At 41.7% G+C, this 23,107-nt stretch overlaps 1 protein-coding gene across 2 annotated transcripts; it reads right to left on the bottom strand.

Annotated features, from left to right (window-relative positions):
- Positions 1 to 1,144: 1,144 nt before the first annotated feature.
- On the bottom strand, positions 1,145 to 22,566 carry armc8 (armadillo repeat containing 8). 2 transcript variants are annotated; one of them, XM_027143560.2, is made up of 22 exons: positions 22,419 to 22,566; positions 18,721 to 18,797; positions 17,492 to 17,563; positions 13,752 to 13,894; positions 13,537 to 13,634; positions 11,196 to 11,288; positions 10,586 to 10,666; positions 10,402 to 10,477; positions 10,197 to 10,287; positions 9,914 to 9,974; positions 8,424 to 8,624; positions 7,638 to 7,733; positions 7,056 to 7,138; positions 6,782 to 6,863; positions 6,478 to 6,564; positions 5,285 to 5,377; positions 5,031 to 5,180; positions 4,242 to 4,337; positions 4,018 to 4,113; positions 3,823 to 3,904; positions 2,497 to 2,590; positions 1,145 to 2,383 (listed from the first exon to the last, which is right to left on the bottom strand). In XM_027143560.2, exons 1-22 carry the CDS (start codon positions 22,530 to 22,532, stop codon positions 2,350 to 2,352), a joined length of 2,100 nt encoding a protein of 699 aa, XP_026999361.1. In that variant the 5' UTR covers positions 22,533 to 22,566; the 3' UTR covers positions 1,145 to 2,349. The 2 variants fall into 2 exon arrangements, with proteins under 2 accessions (XP_026999361.1, XP_026999362.1); XM_027143561.2 differs by having other exon boundaries at positions 3,832 to 3,904.
- Between the last annotated feature and the right edge of the window lie 541 nt (positions 22,567 to 23,107).

The raw sequence follows: 23,107 nt of genomic DNA, 5'->3' as shown, positions 1-23,107 counted from the left end.
TAATTGTGCGTCGGCTGCTTTATATAATTCACTAGCCTCTTAAACCTTTAATGAAACCGTTATGCATAGAGGATTCCAAGAGTTACCGGTCTGTTGCGCTTGGCTAATGACTCCCAATAACATAATAGCAGGCTTTTCAAATGAAGCCAAGGCAAAACTACACTCAGCATCAATAACGATCATAAGATAAACCAGGCTCCACATGGCAAGCTATCCGGACCATCTGTAGACCGTATAGGACAGACTCACTAACAAAACCACACGATGCCAAATTAGCAGCCACTCAACTCGAACGTCCTTAACTAAGGACCCCGTAAAATAATGCACATGTGGGACGTGATTTATTTCTCGAGTGGAGAAGACCGTCAGGCAAATTCTTTCCATATTTCACTGAGTTCAATTGCTTGGATAAGGACCCTCAGAAAACACAATCAAACTGTGCAAAGGCCAACCTAACAGGCTTGTTTACACGTGTCAGGCTTGACACCTTATACCAAACTGTGCAGATTTTCCTTTATCATCCTGGAAAATTCAGTAAACTTGGATCAACTGCTCTTGACAAGCTGCGTCAGACAGACAGACAGACAGACAGACAGACGGGATGGGATGTTGTAGTTCACGCAGGACATTTGTTGCGGTGCTGTTGTCAGTCCAGGTTGTTAGATGGAAAACAAGCTAGAGCAAATATGATGATGTTTTACAGATCTGTCCCCGTATCTCCGAGTCCTTCGTAGCTCACTCGTAAGTCATTTAAATCTCCTACAAGAAATGAGCTTGATAAATGATTGATTTTTTTTCTGAGGGTGAGATCGTGGAAATTCGTGCCAATCAGCAGTCACTGAGGGATTCAGATGAGACAAGCAGCTATGATGAAAAGCAGCTAAGCTGAAATGTTGACCAGGGGGCGTCTTATTGTCTTCCTAGCAGGTGAACAATAACCCATCCAGGTTGATGAACTCAGATTACAGCATACACGCTCCATAAAGCTGCACCGTATCTGAAATAAGCGGCACCTGATGTGAAGGTTTAGAGCGTGAGAGTTGAAATGTATTATTTGCTCCGTGCCTGAAAAACGTTTATTAAATCAGATAATCAAAGTGAAAGCATTCGCTTCCTATGTAGGACAAAAGACAGTAAGCGGTAGCCAGCTCCGTGGCAGTGGTCTGCATATATTTCAAATGGGAACATTCATTGTCAATGACTAAAAGAAGGAGTGAATGCTGGAGGTTAAGGGAGGTAGACTCTGCTCCAGTGAACAGCAAAGGCAGTACAACCGAGAGCAGCACTTTTCACCTGTTAGTCTTAATCATAGATACCTTCTGATTTTTGCTTTTTGAACCTGTGGCGATTCGGGCGGTGGGGGGATGGGGTGGGGGGTTCTTTCACAGAACAGCATTATAAATAACACAGAAATATATTGTTTGAAAGAAACCAGTGTCATAAATTAGAGAGAAAAAAAAGAATAAAATATATCATCAAATAGATTAGACCTGCATTGCGAGTTGCAAGGCAGAGATTCAAGGTGATTTAAGCCCACGTTTACTTTTATAAACCTTTCTATTATTTTTAATGCGCATCTTTACTCCCCCACAAGACAGCAGTGTTCACCCCAGCCTCTACCATACTGTCCTCATTCCCTACAAATAAACACGTAGATCAAACCACACAAGGAAAAGAAAATCTGGGGGAAATTATAAATCAAAAAATATATTTATATATTTATATATATATATATATTTATATATTTAGAGAGAGATATTTACGAGGTATGTATCCACAAAAAGCAGTCTTTTTTTTTTTAAACTTTGTCCTCTCTTAATGAAGCCCCTCTTAAAACAACAATAATAATAATTAATGCTAATAATTATAATATCAATAACATGTCAGCAAACTGAAATAAGGAGACGATGCTCCCTTTGACCCTGCCATTAGTCTGTTTAGCTTAGCAGTCCGAGACAAAGTCCAAAGCACCAAAGCATCCAAACCACCAGGTGGCACTGCAGCACAAGCAGATTAAAGTCCTTTCTTTTTTTCTTTGTTTTTTTTTTTTTTTGTTTTTTGTTTTTTTTAAACCTAATCACTGTCCAAAATCCAAAACCAAAAAGAAAAAAAAAGAGGAGAAACACAGAAAACCTGTCTTCTTGGAGTTCAGCACAAAAAGTAGAAGACATGTTCGCAAACGTTCCATTGCCCCTGGCAACCACGTCTCTAGGTTATGGCATTGATCGGGAGAGTGTCTGCAGGTTCGAAAGGTGTCTTGTGCAACAAAATAAAACTCCAAAAAACTCAAAAACAGAAGAGATACAAGCAGAGGCCAGTCCTCTCAGTGATGGCTGCCTTCACTCAGGGTCACGCTAAGTACTGTTGCATCGCTGTCTTCGCTCTGAGACACAAAAAAACAAATTAAATAATAATGGTCCGCTGCAACAGCATATCAATGCACCGGTGTACATATTGCTCTGTCTAGGTGTGTGTGTGTGTGTGTGTGTGTATTACCTGTCACAGAGGTTAGGATCTGATGCCTGGGTGAGTTTGTGTAAAATATCTACAAAACCCATCTCCCTTAATTTATCCTGCCGTTCTTGGGAGCCTGTAGGAATGAGAGAAACACAGCAAGACAGAGAGACTCAATCTCTCACTCATTCACTCACAGTAGATTGTGTGATTACTAGCTGAACTCTCACACTGTTCTCAAACATTCAGGAGCATTGTGTGTGTGTGTGTGTGTGTGTATATGTGTGTGTGTGTGTGTGTATGTATGTGTGTGTGTATGCATGTGTGTGTGTGTATGCATGTGTGTGTGTGTATGCATGTGTGTGTGTGTATGTGTGTGTGTGTGTGTATGTGGTGTGTGTGTGTGTGTGTGTATGTGTGTTGTGTGTGTGTCTGTGTATGTATGTGTGTTTTGTGTGTGTGTGTGTGTGTATGTATGTGTGTGAATGTGTGTTGTGTGTGTGTGTGTATATGTATGTGTGTGTATGTATGTATGCATGGGTGTGTGTGTATGTATGTATGTGTGTGTCTGTGTGTGTGTATGTATGTATGTGTGTGTGTATGTATGTATGTGTGTGTCTGTGTGTGTTGTGTGTGTGTGTATGTATTGTGTGTGTGTGTGTGTATGTGTGTGTGTGTGTGTGTATATGCATGTGTGTGTGTGTGTGTGTATGTATGTGTGTGTGTGTGTGTGTGTGTGTGTATGTATGTATGTATGTATGTGTGTGTGTGTGTGTATATGTGTGTATGTATGTATGTATGTATGTGCACAGTCTGCAATGGACTGCTGATTCCCGCAGTGTTCCCGGGATAGTCTCTGGATCCACTGTAACCCTGATCAGCACAATGATGCTGAAAATGAACGAATGAATAAAGGAATGGACGGACGAAGAACAAACAAATGAATGTTCCGCCTAAAACCCTATTAGCCAGAGAATCCAGTACACTATCCAGTACAATCCAGGCTGAATGAGCCTGATGTGTCCGTGTGTTTAATTCAGCTTGAGACATGGGAAAACTCTTTAGAAACGAGCGGATAATCAGTCACGCCTAAACTTCTGAACACTGAATGTTAAACTAGTGAAATGGTGTCCAAGCGTATCCAGAAAGAGCTGGTGTGGGTGCAAGTGTTCATTCCATCCATGCAGAAGCCACACCTCATAGTCTTTTGAAAGCCAAGGTCAAGGGATTAAACGTGTGGAATCGTTTGTGGTTCCTGCTTGTTTGGAGAGAAAACCTGCACCCACGTCGGCCCTTTGTGGGTACGTCTGGTCAGCCCTGCTCTAGAGTATGAGCAGAATCTGATAAATCGGTAAATAAAACATTTACCGCCCTCACCGTCCTCCTCGTTCCACACCAGGTTGGAAATGCAGAAGGTGGCAGCCAGCTGCAGCTTCACATTGGAATGCCCCTGTGACGACAAGCGAAACCAAAGAAAGATCAATGTAACTGATGTAAATTACATCTCTTGGAAGAAAAGCAAAAAAAAAAAAACACATTTACTGTATGGATGAGAGGTTATACCATGTAGTACTTGACTTTTTGCAACATGTCGTCATTTGTCATGATGAGCTCTTTGGCCGTGTTTCCGTCAGCGATGTTGGCCAGTATGCACAAAGTCTGGGGAAAAAACAAACAAAAAAACAAAGTAGGAAAGATGTTTAGTACATCTTAAAAACTTCCCTATTAATAAGAATAAATTCATTTGACGAATGCTCAGTGGCAGTGTTTCTGTGTTCTGTTCTCACCTGTTCTTTGACCTCTATGCTGTGCTCTCCCTCCAGGATCAACGTGACTGCCTGCATGATCTGCTTTCCGTGGGAGCTCATGATCTGGTCTATGTGCTAGAAAAGACACGGTGAGAGGATTAAAGGGTGTGTGTGTGCGCGTGTGTGTGCACGTGTGTGCGTGTGTGTGCGTGTGCGTGTGTGTGTGACAATGGCCGAGAAAGTTTAGAATCTTCTTAAACTACCTTCAAATGTGTGCATTGTAATGGTAAGTGGAGGATCATGAGAGTGCATAACAAAGAATAAAAGATCATATTTATGTGTATGAGAGAAAGAGAGAGAGAGAGAGAGAGAGAGAGAGAGAATGTGCTCAACATGTTTTTGCACTCAGATGTAATAGTGTAGAAGAGTGCATTGGTCAATGTATCTGATGGAGAGGGCAGACAGGCTCTGGGGTGTGTGTGTGTGTGTGTGTGTGTGTGTGTGTGTGTGTGTGTGTGTGTGTGTGTGTGTGTATGAGTGAGGGAGAGAGAGATACACCATGAACAAACGCACGCACCACACAAACACCATGAACATACACAAACACACACACCCCACGCCATGAACACACACACACCCCATGCCATGAACACACACACACCCCACGCCATGAACATACACACACCCCACGCCATGAACATACACACACCCCACGCCATGAACATACACACACCCCACGCACCATGAACATACATACGATAGATAGAGAGAGAGAGAGAGACAGAGGGAGAGAGACAGAGAGAGAGAGAGAGAGAGAGAGAGACTCACTGGTCGTGTGGAGAGCAGGTTACGCAGCAGTCCCAGCGTCTTCATTAGCACATTGGTGTCAGGGTCCGAGAGGAGCCGAAAGAGTTGTTCTGTCCCCAGTGCTCTCATGATCTCCACCTTGACCTTCTGATCAGCCTGGAAAGCCATGTTCTACACACACACACACACACACACACACACACACACAGCCTTTAGATGATTCCAGTCTTTACAAGGACTACCAGTAAGGTGGATGTGAACACAGCAGTTCTCACCATGAGAGCCCAGATGCCGTTGACCCGTAGTGCAGTGCTGTCACTTTGTGTTAAGCTGCATAGTAAGTCGATCACTCCAGACTCTAAGATGGGCTGTACACATTAAACACAATGCTCCCAGTTAGATAAGCTCAATGTGGGAATGTTAAATAAGCTTAATGTGGGAATGTTAAATAAGCTCAATGTGGGAATGTTAAATAAGCTCAATGTGGGAATGTTAAATACTGTAAGCTCTATGTGGGAATGTTAAATAAGCTCAATGTGGGAATGTTAAATAAGCTCAATGTGGGAATGTTAAATACTGTAAGCTCTATGTGGGAATGTTAAATAAGCTCAATGTGGGAATGTTAAATACTGTAAGCTCAATGTGGGAATGTTAAATAAGCTTAATGTGGGAATGTTAAATAAGCTCAATGTGGGAATGTTAAATAAGCTCAATGTGGGAATGTTAAATACTGTAAGCTCAATGTGGGAATGTTAAATAAGCACAATGTGGGAATGTAAAATAAGCTCAATGTGGGAATGTTAAATACTGTAAGCTCTATGTGGGAATGTTAAATAAGCTCAATGTGGGAATGTTAAATAAGCTCAATGTGGGAATGTTAAATAAGCACAATGTGGGAATGTTAAATAAGCACAATGTGGGAATGTTAAATAAGCTCTATGTGGGAATGTTAAATAAGCTCAATGTGGGAATGTTAAATAAGCTCAATGTGGGAATGTTGAATACTGTAAGCTCAATGTGGGAATGTTGAATACTGTAAGCTCAATGTGGGAATGTTGAATACTGTAAGTTCTATGTGGGAATGTTAAATACTGTAAGCTCTATGTGGGAATGTTGAATACTGTAAGCTCTATGTGGGAATGTTGAATACTGTAAGCTCTATGTGGGAATGTTGAATACTGTAAGCTCTATGTGGGAATGTTGAATACTGTAAGCTCTATGTGGGAATGTTGAATACTGTAAGCTCTATGTGGGAATGTTGAATACTGTAAGCTCTATGTGGGAATGTTGAATACTGTAAGCTCTATGTGGGAATGTTGAATACTGTAAGCTCTATGTGGGAATGTTGAATACTGTAAGCTCTATGTGGGAATGTTGAATACTGTAAGCTCTATGTGGGAATGTTGAATACTGTAAGCTCTATGTGGGGTTACTACACTGTGAAAGAGCAGAGGAACAGTTGTGTCACCTCTTTACTAGGTGAAAACTCCAGCAGCAGGTTGCATAGTGTTGAAGAGGCCATGACCAGCACTTCATCTGGGGCATTCTGTAACAACTACACACACACACACACACACACACACACACACACACACAAAAACACACACACACAAAAACAAAAACACACACAGACACACAAAAAGACACACAGACACACACAAACACACACAAAAAGACACACAGACACACACAAACACACACACACGTCAGAGAAGTTTTTTTTTTATAATCAATTACATCATAGTATTTAATGTGATATTCAATTATCAAACCTTCATTAGCGGCTTCCACACTGCATGATCGTGGAAACTCGTCCTCAGCTGTTGTACCGATCGCGACAAACTGTGGAGACATCTGAAAAGAGGAAACACTGAATGAGAATTAATCTTCTCGCATCACACTCGAGTGTTAAGCAGAAGAAAGGAATCCGATTGTGCTGTGCGACGGATTCGGGATCGGAGCAAAGCTACAAGAGAAAGATGTAAGGACTGGAATGTGAACAGGAGACAGAGCGGAGTTACGCTTGTGTAAAGTAAAGTCAGATACCTGACAGCAGCTATTCGGACCTTTATGCTGGATTCAGACAGGCCGCTCACTATCCTGTCCATCATGTTCTCCGTCTCTGTGATCTGCAGGGAGACAAAAGGACATGATCCACTACGGTCTATAGAGTCGAGAAAGGGAATCAAAACGGATTGCTTTTCATGCAATAGGTGTACAAAAAATTCATGTAAGGATGAATTTATAGAAATGACATTTTCTAATCTTTTGAAGAATTTCTAGCTGCATTTCTACCAGTTTTGCTTTTAGCTGCTGTTTCACAGTAGAGCCCTGACCTCGAACCCACTGAACACTGACTGAACCCCAGATCTCCTCCTCCAACATCAGTGTCTGATCTCACTAATCTTCTGAATGATCACAGATCTCCACAGCCACACTCCAACATCTAGTGGAAAGCCTTCCTGGAAGAATGGAGCTTATAATAATAGCAATTCTGGAGCTAAATCTGGAATGGGATGTTCAACAAGCTCATCTGGATGTGATGGCCGTGCGTCCACATACGTTTGGTCATGAAGTGTAAACTGCACAGTGTGTATAACTTCTGTAACACTGGGGAAAATGGCTAACCTTTTTCCTAATGTCTTCATCATTAGAGCCAAGTGAGGCGTAGAGTTTGAAGGCTGCTTGCCTCAGCTCGTGTGCATGCTTCAAGTCATGATCCAGCTAGAGAGAGAGAGCGAGAGCGAGAGCGAGAATCAGATATTAGCTGAGGAAAATAACTAATGCTCTAATTAATCATGCCACGAAGCACACACAAAAAAACACACACACGTCAAAGGGCAAGTCGTGGCCTAATGGTTAGAGAGTCTGACTCGTAATCCTAAGGGTGTGGATTCGAGTCTTGGGCCGGCCACGACTGAGGTGCCCTTGAGCAAGGCACCGAACCCCCCAACTGCTCCTCGGGCGCCGCAGCATAAATGGCTGCCCACTGCTCCGGGTGTGTGTTCACGGTGTGCGTGTGTGTTCACTGCTGTGTGTGTGCACTTTGGATGGGTTAAATGCAGAGAACAAATTCTGAGTATGGTTCACCGTACTTAGCCGTATGTCACATCACTTTCACTTTTCAAAAAACACACACAAACAAACACACACAAACACCCACCCACACACACAATCTCTCCCTAATCAAACGATATCCACACTTCATTGTTCCCTGTAATCACAGCAGCTTTCCCCACAGTATAAAAATACATCCACCTCTACACAAGCATGTTATTTTTGAGTTATAAATGTTTTATGAAGGCTTTAAATGTTAACCTTTAAATGGCAATGAACAAATGGAATCAGTGTGTGTGTGTGTGTGTGTGTGTGTGTGTGTGTGTGTGTGAGAGAGTTTGTGTGTGTGTGTCTCACCCTCTTGATGTCGGTGATGGCACTGACTGAGCTGGGGTATTTGAAGTAGTCGGCGAGCATGGCCACCAGGTGATCCGTGACGCTCGCTATCCTCTGGAGTTCAACATCTGGCTCCATCAGGTACGCCAGTGTCTCCGCCCCCTCTACACGCTCCTCCAACAGCCGGTCCTTACTGCACATGCGCACCAGGCACGGTAAAGTCTGAAACACACAGACAGACACACACAAAGCCAGTGTAAGCCTAATAGACATACTAAAGAAAGGAGGCATACAGAAATGACCCTGACCTATTAGTTCCTCAGGAGCACTTAATTCCACTCAACTACAAACTGTTGCAGAAAGGACATTATTTACATTGACATTATTTCCTGTCCAGTAGCACTCAAATGAGGCTCAGGTTCCTCTCGAGTTTAAAGGTCTTTTCTTGCCACCGTCACCTCAGGCTTGTTCGTTAGGGGTAAATGTTCGAGATAAACAGTAACTTAATTTAATATTTTTATTCTGTATCTATACGTCCGTAAAGCATCGTGTACTCCCCAGACAAATAGCTTCAGCTCCCTGCACACAAGCATCGGGTGTCTACTGATGTATAAAGATTTATTGCTGGCAGGGATTCAGATGATCAAATAGTTCCAGTCTGGTCTGTATAATTATGTTGTTTTAGAATAAAAAAAAAACTAAAAAAAAAAACTGAATACAAGTGCAGTATGATAAAATGATGGCCTGTGCTTGGGGTCAGCTGTGATACAGTGCCAGTGGAGGAGAGAAGGATAAGGGCCTTGTACATAATCCATAACCAGCGAGAAATTGGTACCTGAACTGTTTATCGACCAAGTGATCACAATGTTCAACTGGTAGCTTTACGCTTCCCTTCCTTCTTAGCTCTATTAGCCTGTCCTGGCTTCTTAAATACATTCATTCATTCATTTTCTACCGCTTATCCGAACTTCTCGGGTCACGGGGAGCCTGTGCCTATCTCGGGCGTCATCGGGCATCGAGGCAGGATACACCCTGGACGGAGTGCCAACCCATCGCAGGGCACACACACTCTCATTCACACACACACTACGGACAATTTTCCAGAGATGCCAATTAACCTACCATGCATGTCTTTGGACCGGGAGAGGAAACCGGAGTCCCCGGAGGAAACCCCCGAGGCACGGGGAGAAACAGAATAAAAATTGTTTTAAATGAAGTTACTATTTATCTCTAACTTTTATCCCCTAATGGACAAGCCGGAGGTGAGGGTGACGAGGACAAACTCCCCGAGAAGATGTGATGAAGAAACCTTGAGAGGATCCAGACTCAGAAAGGAACCTCATCCTCATTTGAGTGTCGCTGGACAGGAAATAATGTCAATGTAAATAATGTCCTTTTTTACAAAGGTTTATAGCAAACATAATTCTACGGGTTTCAGCCTACTTTACAGCGAGAGAGTAGAATGATCTTGGTAACAGACACAAATGAGAAAAGGGTCAGTCTTTAGCTACCTTTAGTATTATACAGTTGTCATCTGTCCTGATGGCTCCCGCTCGACACATGTACGTTAAACTGAAAGAGAAAGAGAGAGAGAGAGAGAGAGAATGAAATATCACTCGATTTCTGTATGACGATTATCAATCCTTAGCCAGTAGGGGGCAGTACAACCTAAGCAAGTGATTAAAATATTATTAAACATAAAGGCAATATGTTACACGCCCCAAATATTCCTAATCTCTTCTCCTTCATGTAGAGGAGGAGCCGAGTCAGTGGTCAGGGCGCGAGTTCTCTCACCATTTGGCTGCGGTCAGCTGCATTTCGATGGGTTTATCTCTTTGCATCATTTGCACAAAAACCTGAGAGAGCAGTTCACTATCCACCAGCACTGCAAAAAAAACAAAAACAAAAAAAACACACTTAACATTTTCAAACCCGACTAAGCGAATGCTAACAAAGACTGAAAAAGAGTGAGGAGGACAAAAAGCAGTGACCGCCTTACCGTTCACCAGCGTCATGGAGACCTGAGGGTTCTCGTATGCGAGGACGGAGAAACATTTTAACGCCTGCATTCGTACCTGCAGAGAGAAGCAGGAGAGGGTTAGGGTTAGAGGAAGAATGATTCATTCTATTGTGTGTGTGTGTGTGTGTGTGTGTGTGTGTGTGTGTGTAGTCTTGTGATGTACCTTATAGGATGCTGACGTGAGCAGTGGGGAGATTTTCTCGATTGCACCGTTGTTGAACAAAACTGTCTGATGCTCTGGAGTCTGAACAAACACAGATGTGTGTTTGTGTGTGTTTAAAAAAGACTAGAAGACTAGCAGGCCTAATTTGGTGTGCAAATAAACGTTTAGGAAATAATCCACAAAGACAATCTCCCGATTTATGCTTTTTTTGTTGTCATGCCAACAATACAATAGGTTATTACTATGGTGTATATGATCACTCTAAACAACCTTTCCTTGCACTTTTATTATTAATTTAAATGTATTATTAAAACATGGGAAGGAAATAATAGAGAATTATCACAAAAAGGGCAAACATCTAAAACAAACAAACAAACAAACAAATAAATAATAGCAAGACTGCAGAAATGTCTTTCATAGACACAGTATTTTTTGGGGGTATTTGTTATTACTAGCAAAAGGTTTCTTTTTTTTTCCTTTTAAGGGTCACAAATTCTGCAGAAATTGATTAAAAAGATAGAGAAGAGTCACTATGTAGTGTGTGTGTGTGTGTGTGTGTGTGTGTGTGTGTGTGTGTGTGTGTGTGTGTGTGTGTGTGTGTGTGTGTTACCTTGCAGCAGTGGGAGAAGATCTGAGTGATGTACTCTTGTGTGCGCTGGGACCGGCTCAGCAGAGACATCAGATGAGGGATCACAGTGGGGTCCTAATGAGAAGAAAAGTGGGTCTATAGATCTATAGATTCAATACAATACAATTTTATTTTGAAATAGCGCTTCTAAGAATTGATGTTGTCTCAAAGCAGCTTTATAGACGTATAGAAACAGAATAAACGTTTTTAAAAAGGTTCAAACTAAATTACTATTTATCTCCAACATTTAGTGCTGATGAGCAAGCCTGAGGTGAAAACTCCCTGGGATGATATGAGGAAGAAACCTTGAGAGGAACCAGGTTCAGAAAAGAACCTCATCCTCATATGATGGACAAATGTGTGTGTGTGTGTGTGAGTATCATCTGAACATATCCATATATGTAGCATTAGAGATGCGTGTGCTAACAGCCACTGATGCTGGAAGAGGAAACCTTTCGAGATGTCCGAAGACACTCAGGTGGACGAGAGATCATTCGGATGTCTTTTAAATGAGTCCGTGTTGTACGATTTGTTTTTTTTCTTCAGTGTTTTCAAAATTCACTGTATTCCTCTAAAGCTAGCAGCGTTGCATTACGTGCATTCTACTGAAAAAGTGCATATACTTCCGTTTAGTAAGAACCTGTTAGAGACGATACGAGCCTTCTAACGTACACATTGTGTAGCAGAACGTTCTGGACGGTTTATAAAGAACGTCCGCTTAAATCTATTGTGTTGGTGAAGAACAGTTCGGTGTGATTTGGATAAAAACGCAGACTATTATTGTAGACTTGAATGATGAGCTTAATTGTTTCAGAAGCAATTGTTTTTATCTGAAATCTGGGGACAGGACATACAGGTGCATCTCGATAGATAAAGTTGTGGAAAAGTTCCTTCATTTCGGTAATTCCACACAAACAGCGAAAGACCCACCGAATCTCTTTCTCAAAAAAAAAAAATGGAAATACTCCATAAGACCAATAAAAAAAAAAGGGAATTGTTGGCCTTCTGGGAAGTATGTTCATCTACTGTATATTTACTCAATACTTGTTGGGGCTCTTTTTGCTTTAATTACTGCCTCATTTCGGCGTGACATGGAGGCGATCAGTCTGTGGCACTACTGAGGTGGTACGAAAGCGCAGGTTTCTTTGGACAGTGGCCTTCAGCTCGTCTGCATTTTTTGGTCTCTTGTTTCTCATTTTCCTCTTTGACAAAAAAACCTTAGATTCTCTGTGTGATTCAGGTCTGGTGAGTTTGCTGGCCAGTCACTTAACCAACTTTTGGTGCTTTGAGCAGTGTGGGCGGGTGCCAAATCCTGCTGGAATCAGCAGAAAGAAGCATGAAGTGCTCTAAAACTTCCTGGTAAACAGCTGCACTGTGGAAACTTCAAGCTACTTGGGCCATGAGCTTCTCCGCCCTTCCTCCAGACTCTAGGACCTTGGTTTCTAAATGAAATACGAAACTTGCTCTCATCTAAAAAGAGGACTTTGGACCACTGGGCAACAGTCCAGTTCTTCTTCTCCTTAGCCCAGATAAGACGCCTTTGATGTTGTCTGTGCTTCAGGAGTTGCTTAACAAGAGGAATACGACAACTGTAGCCAAATTCCTAGACACGTCTGTGTGTGGTGGCTCTTGATGCCTCGATCCCAGCCTCGGTCCATTCCTTGTGATGTTCACCCAAATTCGTGAATGGATTTTGCATGACAAGCCTCTCAAGGCTGCGGCACAGCATGCTGTGAACATCCAGCTTCTTTGGCAATGAATGTTTGTTGCTTATCCTCCTTGTAAAGGGTGTCAATGATCGTCTTCTGGACAACAGTGAGATCAGCAGTCTTCCCCGTGATTGTGTGGCCTAGTGAACCAAACTGAGGCACCATTTTGATGGCTCAGGAAACCTTTGCAGGTGTTTTGAGCTGATTAGCTGATTGGCATGTCACCATATTCGAATTGTTTGTACCAAAGTACCAAAGACTTAAACTACTTCGGTCTGTGTACTGAATTTATATAATACACAAATTACTGAAATAAGTGAACTTTTCCACGACATTCTTATTTAGATGTGTTCTCAATCTGCCAGACTTTAATGTTGGGTTTCTAAAATCAGTCACATGTTTATTCCCCACCCCATGACCCCAAATCAATCAACAAGCCCCTGGTGATGGATCAGGGCTACGATTTTTAGGAATATTTCTACATCCACATTAAGGACAGCTCTATTCCTTGCGATATAGGTGCAACCTCAGGATTTAATTCTAATGCACAGAGTAATGTACTGTACACAGGTTAGAAATAGAAATAACTCGTCTAGGAGGTAACGATGCCTTACCGTGTAGAGGAGCTGCACCGGCGTGACAGGACTGATAAAGACTGTTCTTAAGCAGCGCAGACAGGCCTCGATAAAGACCAGGTCAGGACTCAAGAGACCTGGGCACATGCGACACAAGTTATCATGTGAGGGCTTCATACTGTACAGAGCTTCGAGTGGGAACAGAAATGTGGAGGAAGAATGAATGAGACGGAAAAGGGAAAAAGAGCAGAAACCTTGCAGCAGTGTGGGGATGATGTGACAGTCCACCAGGGACTTGATGTTGTTCTCGGTGCCCATGGCCAGGCTGCCTAACACCACTGCACACTCTGTCCTCAAGTCTGCACTGGATGAGCTCTGCTGAAGTAAATACAGGAGCCTACACACACACGACACACGACACACGCACACACGACACACGCACACACGCACACGCACACACAGACACGCACACGCACACACGCACACACACGCACACACACGCACACACACGACACGCACACACGACACACGCACACGACACACGCACACACGACACACGCACACACGACACACGCACACACGACACACGCACACACGACACACGCACACACGACACACACGACACACGCGACACACGCAGACACAGACACACAGACACACACACACACACAGACACACACACACACACACAGACACACACACGCACACACAGACACACACACACACACACAGACACACACACGCACACACAGACACACACACACACACACACACACACACACACACACACAGACAGACACACACACAGACACACACACACACAGACACACACACACACAGACACACACACACACAGACACACACACACACACAGACACACACACACACACACACACACAGACACACACACACACACAGACACACACACACACACACACACACAGACACACACACACACAGACCCAAAATGTTATACAACAGGAAGCATCTCATCCTCTGCTTAACATGAAATGAAACACAGCCAGTATCAATCAGCACAGTCATGACTAGTGCACAGATCATTAGCAATCCCTCCATTGGTCCACTGCACCATGTGTTCTTATTAGTGCTGGGCAACGATTAAATATTTTAATCGCGATTAATCGCATGATTTTTCTGTGATTAATCGCGATTAATCGCAGCATGCGCAAAATTCAATAATGAAATCAAAAGTAGAGTATTGTGTAATTTTATTCTTTCAAAGTACTGCTGTATGAACAAAAGTGCAATAACATTTGGTTTGTCAAAACTTTAAACAAATAAAGTGCTTTTTTACAGCAGTTAAAAGTTAGTAGTAGTTAACACTTCTTGTAAATCTTAACTTAAACATTAATGTAACCAAATTAAATTAACGTATAAGTAAAACATTAAAACATTACTGTTTTAATAAATAAAACATTAACGTTCTGTTTAGTTTGTAAAAAAAAAAAAAAATGTCCAGGACCTCGATCATAACATTATAACTGGCCCCTTCCGAGCAATTTAAGTGATACTTCAGACTCCGATGATACGACAATTTAGCTTGGTTACAAATAGCTTTAGTTCTATCAACTCCACCGTGTGGAAGAGGTTTAAAATAAAAATGTCTATTTAAGATTTCGGTACCTTTCTCCATTTTTCTGTCCGCACCAGATATTTTCTGTTTCGCGCTGTAGCTCTCTTAGGCACACAACAAATGCTTTCATTGGTTGAGACGTGTGATGACGCTCATCCCAAGCAGCCAGTAGCCTACTGATAAACATCCCACCCAGCTTGTGACCCAGTCTATCTATGTGTATTCAAACGCAGTGAGCAACAGACTTTCAAAATAAAAAGTATGTTAACGTGCGATAAACTAATTGTCGGCGTTAATTAATTAATACGTTAACGCGATAAAAACGTGTTAACTTGCCCAGCCCTACCCTAGTTCTTATACATTATACCAGAGGAGTCTCATTATACTGTCCCTAGATAATGTCTAAACAGATCAGAACTGATCGCTCGAACAATACTGATGTGCACACGGCCAACGTATGAAAGAAAAACCTGGCCATTGACCGGGCGTTCAGCGGTTCTTTTTTTCATTTATATATGTAAATTACTTACTTGACTTTGGACAGACTTTTACTGATCTTGAGCATGAGACGACAAAAGCCTTTCTTTTATTTGTTGCATTGTATTATTTAGTCATGATTTAAACACTTTTATTAAGCATCAGTGTGTTTGTTAGTTAGTAAGCATCAGTGTGTTTGTTAGTTAGTTGCTTATCTTGATTTAGTAAGAAAGGAATCGTACCCATTTTAATGGACATCCCCTGCTCTTAATGATCCTCGCTCTGCAGCTCTAATTACTACATAGTGTGACATTAGCAGAAAGCGGTTTTAACATTGACATGGAGGATAAAAACAAAGAAAGAAAGTGAAGAAAGGCTTACGATAAGGCAAGAAGTAGGACGTGTTAATATAGGATTAGCTTTCCAGCGCTGGAGAGAACTGAAGGAGCAGGAAGTTGGCCACATATTCACAGGTTGGAGTTTCCCGAGTCAATAACTCCTGAGCTAAACGCTGTTACTACACAAATAACACCTCTTTTCTATCGTAGTAATGTAGAGAGGCAGCTACAACCGTGTTTTGTGTAGTAACAGCGTTTAGCTCAGGAGTTATTGACTCGGGAAACTTGACTTTACTTAAGACGCCGAGGCGCTTTTTTCCTTCTCGATAGGTGAGTAACGTTGGTTTTGCTTTGTTACACAGAACTAATATATGCCTTTGTCCTTTACATGATTATGCTTGTGTGTTTGCTTGTTTGTTTATCTGCAATCGTATTGTTCTTCCCTTCAGCTATGATAAAGACACATTTCTTTCTGTTAGTCGCCTGGGTTACGCATGTATGTGTGGGCGGAGCTATCGATACAGGGGTGGGACCCATTTGGGTTAGGGGCGTGTTTGTTTTGGTGATTTTATACGTCAACATTGGCTTTCAAACATCAGAGACCCTGCCTTTAAGACAAAAATAATATTCACAAGAGCTTCGGATGAAAAAAGCAAAAACAGAATTTAGGGCAAAAACAGCAATCTACCCGAGATCAAATCGAGACGTCCTGAGAAATCTGATCGAACCTCCAAAAGCCCCTTAATTTATACTATATCACTGGTCTATATCCTCCTATAATTTTCTAAATCCCCTTCTCAAAATAATTCCCATTAGGTTCAAGTTTACCTTTTTCATTTCCTGTTGTTTTTTTGCTTTCTGTTTATTTTTTCGATTCTCATTAGTGGGAAACATTCAGAAGCATTTCTATTTTTCTCAAGCCTACCAGGGGCAATATTTTCATAAGAAAGGTTCCCAAAAAAAAAACGATGTTACCTCCTGAGTAAATTGATATTGAATCCTTTGCTGCTGTCTGAGACGCCCCGAGTGCTTGTTCGTAAGCATCTAAAATGGGAAGGTGATCTCTTCAAACACTGAAGCTCTGTGTAATGTTATCAAGAGGGCAAAACATCTCACGCTGGAAGCTAACAGAGCTCCGGACTCGATTTATATCGGACTTGCGGCTAGAAAATGATTCATTTGTTTATACAGATTGAAAGCCCATCTTTAGTGTACTGGTAGAAAGGGTTAATGTTGCTGTTGAATTCGGCAAAACCCAAAACTCCTTCTGCTTTCCAGGAGCTGTGGGCAAGACGAGCTGCAGTAAGGTCGTTGGGATTGGGATACGGCATCAACACCTCTACGCTGAATTTCCGTAATAATAGTCAGTTGTTAATAACAGTAGGTACAAATCAGCTCAGGACACCAACACAATCAGTGAGTGCTGAGCTTGGGTATTAGTGCGGCGTGCTGTGATGATATTATTAGCTCGGCACTACTACGAGCACGTGTGTGCACAAAGCAGACGCTGCTATATTCAGCTGTGTTGGTTGACGACGTGACTTTGACGGATGAATGAAGGGCGAACGAGTGAGGCTCCGCCTACCTGGGTACGGCTCCCAGCACGATCAGGTTCGCCTTCTGTTTGTTGTTTCCGATCACCACGTTCTTCATATCGCTATACAAAAAAAAAAAAAAAAAAACATTATTTTTAAAGAAAAAGAAACAATTCCATTTCATAAGAATTTATCAGCACTTTTTTTTTTTTTTAAAGAATTATTTATTTATTAATTTATCCATTTTTATTTAGCACATGTTATGTGCACCAGTGGTACCATACAGAAGAACATGGGGCTTAAAGCAGGTCAGACTGAACACGTTCTAAACTCTGCACCCGTCCGTATTAACACGTTCGGTCTGTAAATATTTCACAGTAACATACTCTTTGTATTCGAACGTGAAATGACGCGATGCCTTTGAAACGTACGGACTTCTGGGACGGTCCGCTAGCCTCTGACGCGTGCTTTGGAGAAGCGTTTGTGTTTTGCAGAAACATTCTGCCGTTCCATGTGAACGCAATCGATAAGACTGGCACTGACGAATAACAAATGGTCATCACAGATCTGGTTTGTGTAACATAGTGCTAGGTTTATTGGGGCTTAGTCACAAAGTGTACGCTTTCGTTTCCGTTCATATTTATTCATTTCACAGACGCTTTTGTACAAAGTGACTTACAATCGAGGAAACGCAAGCAAAGTCATATTTTAAGCAGAGGACAATATAAGCAGTGTCCCCGCACAGGATTTTAACAGGATTCATGTCCACATGATCTAGTTAGCTTGCGTGAGCTCGCTTCCTTAGACATACATGATAAACTCAGTGGTTAAAAATAATGATTTCATTTTAGGATTTCAAAATACAGCCTTCTATCATTCACTCAAAACATCAATAACGATCCAATAGCCTTTCTTTATTGTACTACATTTCAATATTGAGATGACTCGTTTCAGTGTGCAGCCCTGGAAACATCGTACGGATGTAAGGAGCCGAGCTGAAGCTGCTTAAAACGGAGTGGAAAAGTACTGATGAAGCTGTCCGTTAGCAGACGGTTAGCCGTAACTAGAGCTCCGAGCTAAAAATAAAGCTAAATGTTCACAACAGAGGAGCATAAACATGCTAGTGAAACAGGAAGGTGAAAAAATACAAGGTGCTGCTTCACGCTGTCTCACACACACACGCACACAGACTCACACACACATACACACAGGTAGACAAAGTGAAGAGGACGAGAGTGGAGGAGGACGAGCACACAGACATGCCAGTGTATATACTCACATGACTCCCTGCAGCACTTTCTGTGGGTCGGGGTCGAAGAGCCGGTCAACATAATGGCGACTGGTGGCTGTGACTTCCTGCATAGTGACAAAACAACAAATAAAATTGCATTTAGCCCACTTCGAAACCCAGAGAAGAAAACGGCTCAGATATCCAGAGCAGCAGACCGCGAGCTGGAAATCCCTCATTCTGCCCACCGCTCGCTCTGAATCCAGCCATTGCCAGCTCTCTTGAGCAACCAAAGGAAGGTCTGACACTTGATAACTCTGTGGAGAGACGTTTCTAGAAGGGACAGGAGCGCTTAGATGACTTGATGAGCCTCATGACGTAAGCAGAATTGCCTGAACAAACACTCAGGCTCAAACCTCATGCCTGGCATATCAGAGCTTTTTACATAAGCAATACCGCTAAGCATAATGTTTTGAAAACACGACCTTCCCGTATGTCTAACAGTGAAACTCCTGTATGAACAAATAACAGTGGCAGAAGTTAGGATGAGGAGGTAGGAGAGGTTTGCATTACTGCCTTAATAAAATCAGGGCAATGCTGAGTCACATGACACAAGCAGCGTTCAGAAACTCGAAACACTTCGGCTGAGTCACTGACCCTGTGTACACCTGCCTACGTGTAGTGCCGTGTATGTGGGCCGTATCCTGAGACACGCGTCAGACCTGTGATTTCTGGTGGCATGAGCAACGGCGAGCATTGGCGAATAGATGTGGGCGTGTCCAGTGAGGTGACAAAGTGGAGAAAATGTAAACTTCAATCAAAGTGACAGCAGAGCGTGTGTGAGATCCGTGACAAAGAGCAAACGCTGCTTCCCGTTTTACTTTTTACGTGTGCCACAGCAGATCACGTGGTCCGCGTATTAGCTTTGGCACAGGTTTTACGCCGGATCCCCTTCCCGACGCTACCCTCCCATTTTTCACCCGGGCTTGTGACTGGCACTGAGAGTTCACTATTCAGTGGCTGGGTTTGCTCCCTGCTTGGGGATCGAACCCTAGGCTGTGACAATGAGAGCATGCGATCCTGTCTCTGGACCACCAGGAGGACCCCCTTCATCTCATATATGAGATGATGCATAAATCTATCTCCAGAAAATCTATTGTTAAGTGGAATGCTATTTGTGCCACCTACTAATAAATTTTATTACTATGGCAACCAGCATTAGGAACACCTACAAGCGACTTTATGGCTCAGTGAGAAAACCGTGTATTTTTAAACAGATCATTAGACTGAAGTTAGGTGGAATAACGCTTCTACACAAAACATGTGACAGGGTCAACAGCAAATAAGGTACTGCTTCAACATGGATATGTTGTATATATATAAATAATCACACCCTCCGGTGTCACCCACATGAGGATGAGGTTCCACTTTGTGTCTGGTTCCTCTCAAGGTTTCTTCCTTTACCAGTAAAGGGAGTTTTTCCTCCCCACAGACACCTGAGTCACCTCAGACTTGCTCATTGGGAATAAATAAATACAAACACGTTTAAATATATCTAATATTAGTCTTACGTTTTGTGTTCTATTAATCTTTATATTATTCTTTATAATAACCTTTTGTTCTATGTTTAAGTTCTGTAAAGCTGCTTCGAGACGATGTCAGTTGTAAAAAGCGCCGTACAAATAAATCTGAATTGAAATTTGAATCGAATATGGATTTTAACTCCGTCTGGACATAACAGAATAAGAAAAATACTCAAAACGAACATGCAGGAAGGTGGATTTATAGCATGTGAATGCGAGCGTATGGTGTCCCATGATGGCCTGGCTTCCTATCCCAGATGTATTCCCACCTCATCACCTCATCTGGGACAGGCTCCAGATCCACCACAACCCTGACCTGGATAAAGCAGTCACGAATGTACAGAAGGATGTACAGAAATAAACACAAAAGGAAGAGCTCACAGGACAGCAGTTTCATACACTTGTTCTAATAAGCGTTTGGAGCCAAGCCCACCTACCAGCATGTTTATGGAGTTTAATAAATGGATGTATTAGGACGTTATTTAAATTGACACTATTTACTGTAGAGCAGCGGTGTCCAATCTTATCCACAAAGTGCCGGTGTGGGTGCAGGTTTTCATTCCAACGAAGCCACACCAGAGTCTACAAAAAGCCAAGAACAACTGATTAAACAGGTGGAATCAGGTGTGGCTTCTGCTGGGTTGAAATGAAAACCTGCACCCACACCGGCCCTTTGTGGATAAGATCGGACACCGCTGCTGTAGAGTGTCACCCAAATAAAGACGGGTTAGCTTCTGAGCCTGGTTCCTCTAAAGGTTTCTTCCTCATGTCCTCTCAGGGAGTTTTTCCTTGCCGTCATCTCCACCGGCTTTCTCATTTGGGATATATATAGTATTTAAAATTTTTAATTAATTTTAAACTTTAATTGTATATAAATGAATATATACAATTAAAGTCTCAAATTAATTTTTAAAAGATTATTTAAAATTTTTATTAATTTTAAACGTTAATTGTATATATTCATTTATTTCTTTTTATTCTTATTTTTTCTTCTTATAATTATTATTATTATAAGAAGAAGAATTATTATTCTGTTTCCATACCCCTGTAAAGCTGCTTTGAGACAACGGGAAATTGTTAAAAGCGCGATAAAAAATCAATTGAATACAAATTGTATGTAAAGAAGATATATAATAATAATAATAATAATAATAATAATAATAATAATAATATGCTTGATCTCTACACATCAGGATTTAGGCCCAGTTATGGTTTAGCACACTTTGCAATACACTGAAGTGTTTATGGGTTTAAATCCTTAACCTGATATCATTCTTATAACCCTTACAAACACGTTTAACGTATAAAACGATGGTAAATTTTATGCTGAAAAGTTTCTCGAGCACAAAACTAACGTTATATAAATATATGTACACACTATAACTAACACGCATGTAAACAAACCCCTTCAGGCTAAAATCTACATAACTTCCTGCTTCCTGTGTGAAGGCACCACAGAGGGGAGAAACAGTGAGAAGGTGATGTTTAATAAGTGAAGTAAAAAATGCAGTATTGCGAGGTTTAATCCTCATCATCATCATCATCATCATCATCATCAGAGAAGTGGAGCAACAAGACAGGGGGCGTTTCCACCTCCAGCAGCACCACAACTTTCCCTTCGCCTGCTAGCTCCACATTACACTTCCTATATACAGCCAGAGAAAGCTAGAAATCATGTACATGTGAATAAATAAGAAATAAATGACCGGGTTTTTTTATTATCTCCTGAGACGCGGTCCGTGTAAAGCTTCTGCTAGCCATTCGGCTACACGGCTAATAGCAACAAGGCTGTAAATGAACACAACTTCACTGCTACTAGCAACACTAGCTAACTCAGGAGCTACCTCGAGTCTAAGGAAGGTCTTTATCCGTGGTTTAACGCTTTAGCCAGTTTTTTTCACCAATTGTGGAAATATTTAATGGACTAAACGGGTTGTGAAACGAGTCCCACGGGATCCTCTGCGCCCCGGGACGCCCCGCGCCGGCACGTGAACTCATTCCGGGTGACCGTCAGCCAACCTCTCGCCTTCCTATAAACACACAGCTAAAGCCCAGTAGCTCAACACTGACCATCGTGCCTTAACAAAAACGTTCAGGGCGGCCATGTCGGACAACATGCACGCATAAAAGCAGGAGCTTGTTAGTGACAAAGCGACAGAGACTCACAGATAACACGCTAATGCGTAGAGGGGCCTCCAGCAAGCACGCCATCTCTCTCTCCCCCTGAGCGAGGGACGATCCGCAGACGCACTTTCCACACGATCCGCCCAGACCTGTCATTTGTAAATGACGCGGTTTACTCTACACTATATTATTATTATGATTCAGAATCAGAAAGAGCTTTATTGCCAGGCATGTTTTCAAATGCGAGTAATTTGTTATATGTTATGACAGAAGCTCCACAGTGTAACAGAATGACATATACAATATAGACAAATTATAATAATTATATAATATAATATAATAATTATATAATAATAATGCTAATTATTATTATCATTATTATTATTAGTAGTAGTAGTAGTAGTAGTAGTAGTATATTATGATGATGATGATGATGATGACGACGACGACGACGACAATAATCATCATCATCATCATCATCATCATCGTGATAATAATAATAATAATAATAATAATAATAATAATAATAATAATAATAATAATTATGTTGATCATCATCATCATTATTATTAGTAGTAGTAGTAGTGTTGGTCAATTCAATTTAATTCAATTAAATTTATTTGTACAGCACTTTTAACAATCCTATTGTCTCAAAGCAGCTTTACAGAAGTATGCAAACAGAAGAGAGCGAAAAAGAAATAAATAGAAGAAGAAGAAGAAGAAGAAGAAGA

The sequence above is a fragment of the Tachysurus fulvidraco genome, chromosome 6 (genome assembly GCF_022655615.1).
Source record: "Tachysurus fulvidraco isolate hzauxx_2018 chromosome 6, HZAU_PFXX_2.0, whole genome shotgun sequence".
NCBI classification, from domain to species: Eukaryota; Metazoa; Chordata; class Actinopteri; order Siluriformes; family Bagridae; genus Tachysurus; species Tachysurus fulvidraco.
Note: the sequence above shows the minus strand (reverse complement) of the source record. Positions and strands in the feature narration are given on the sequence as shown.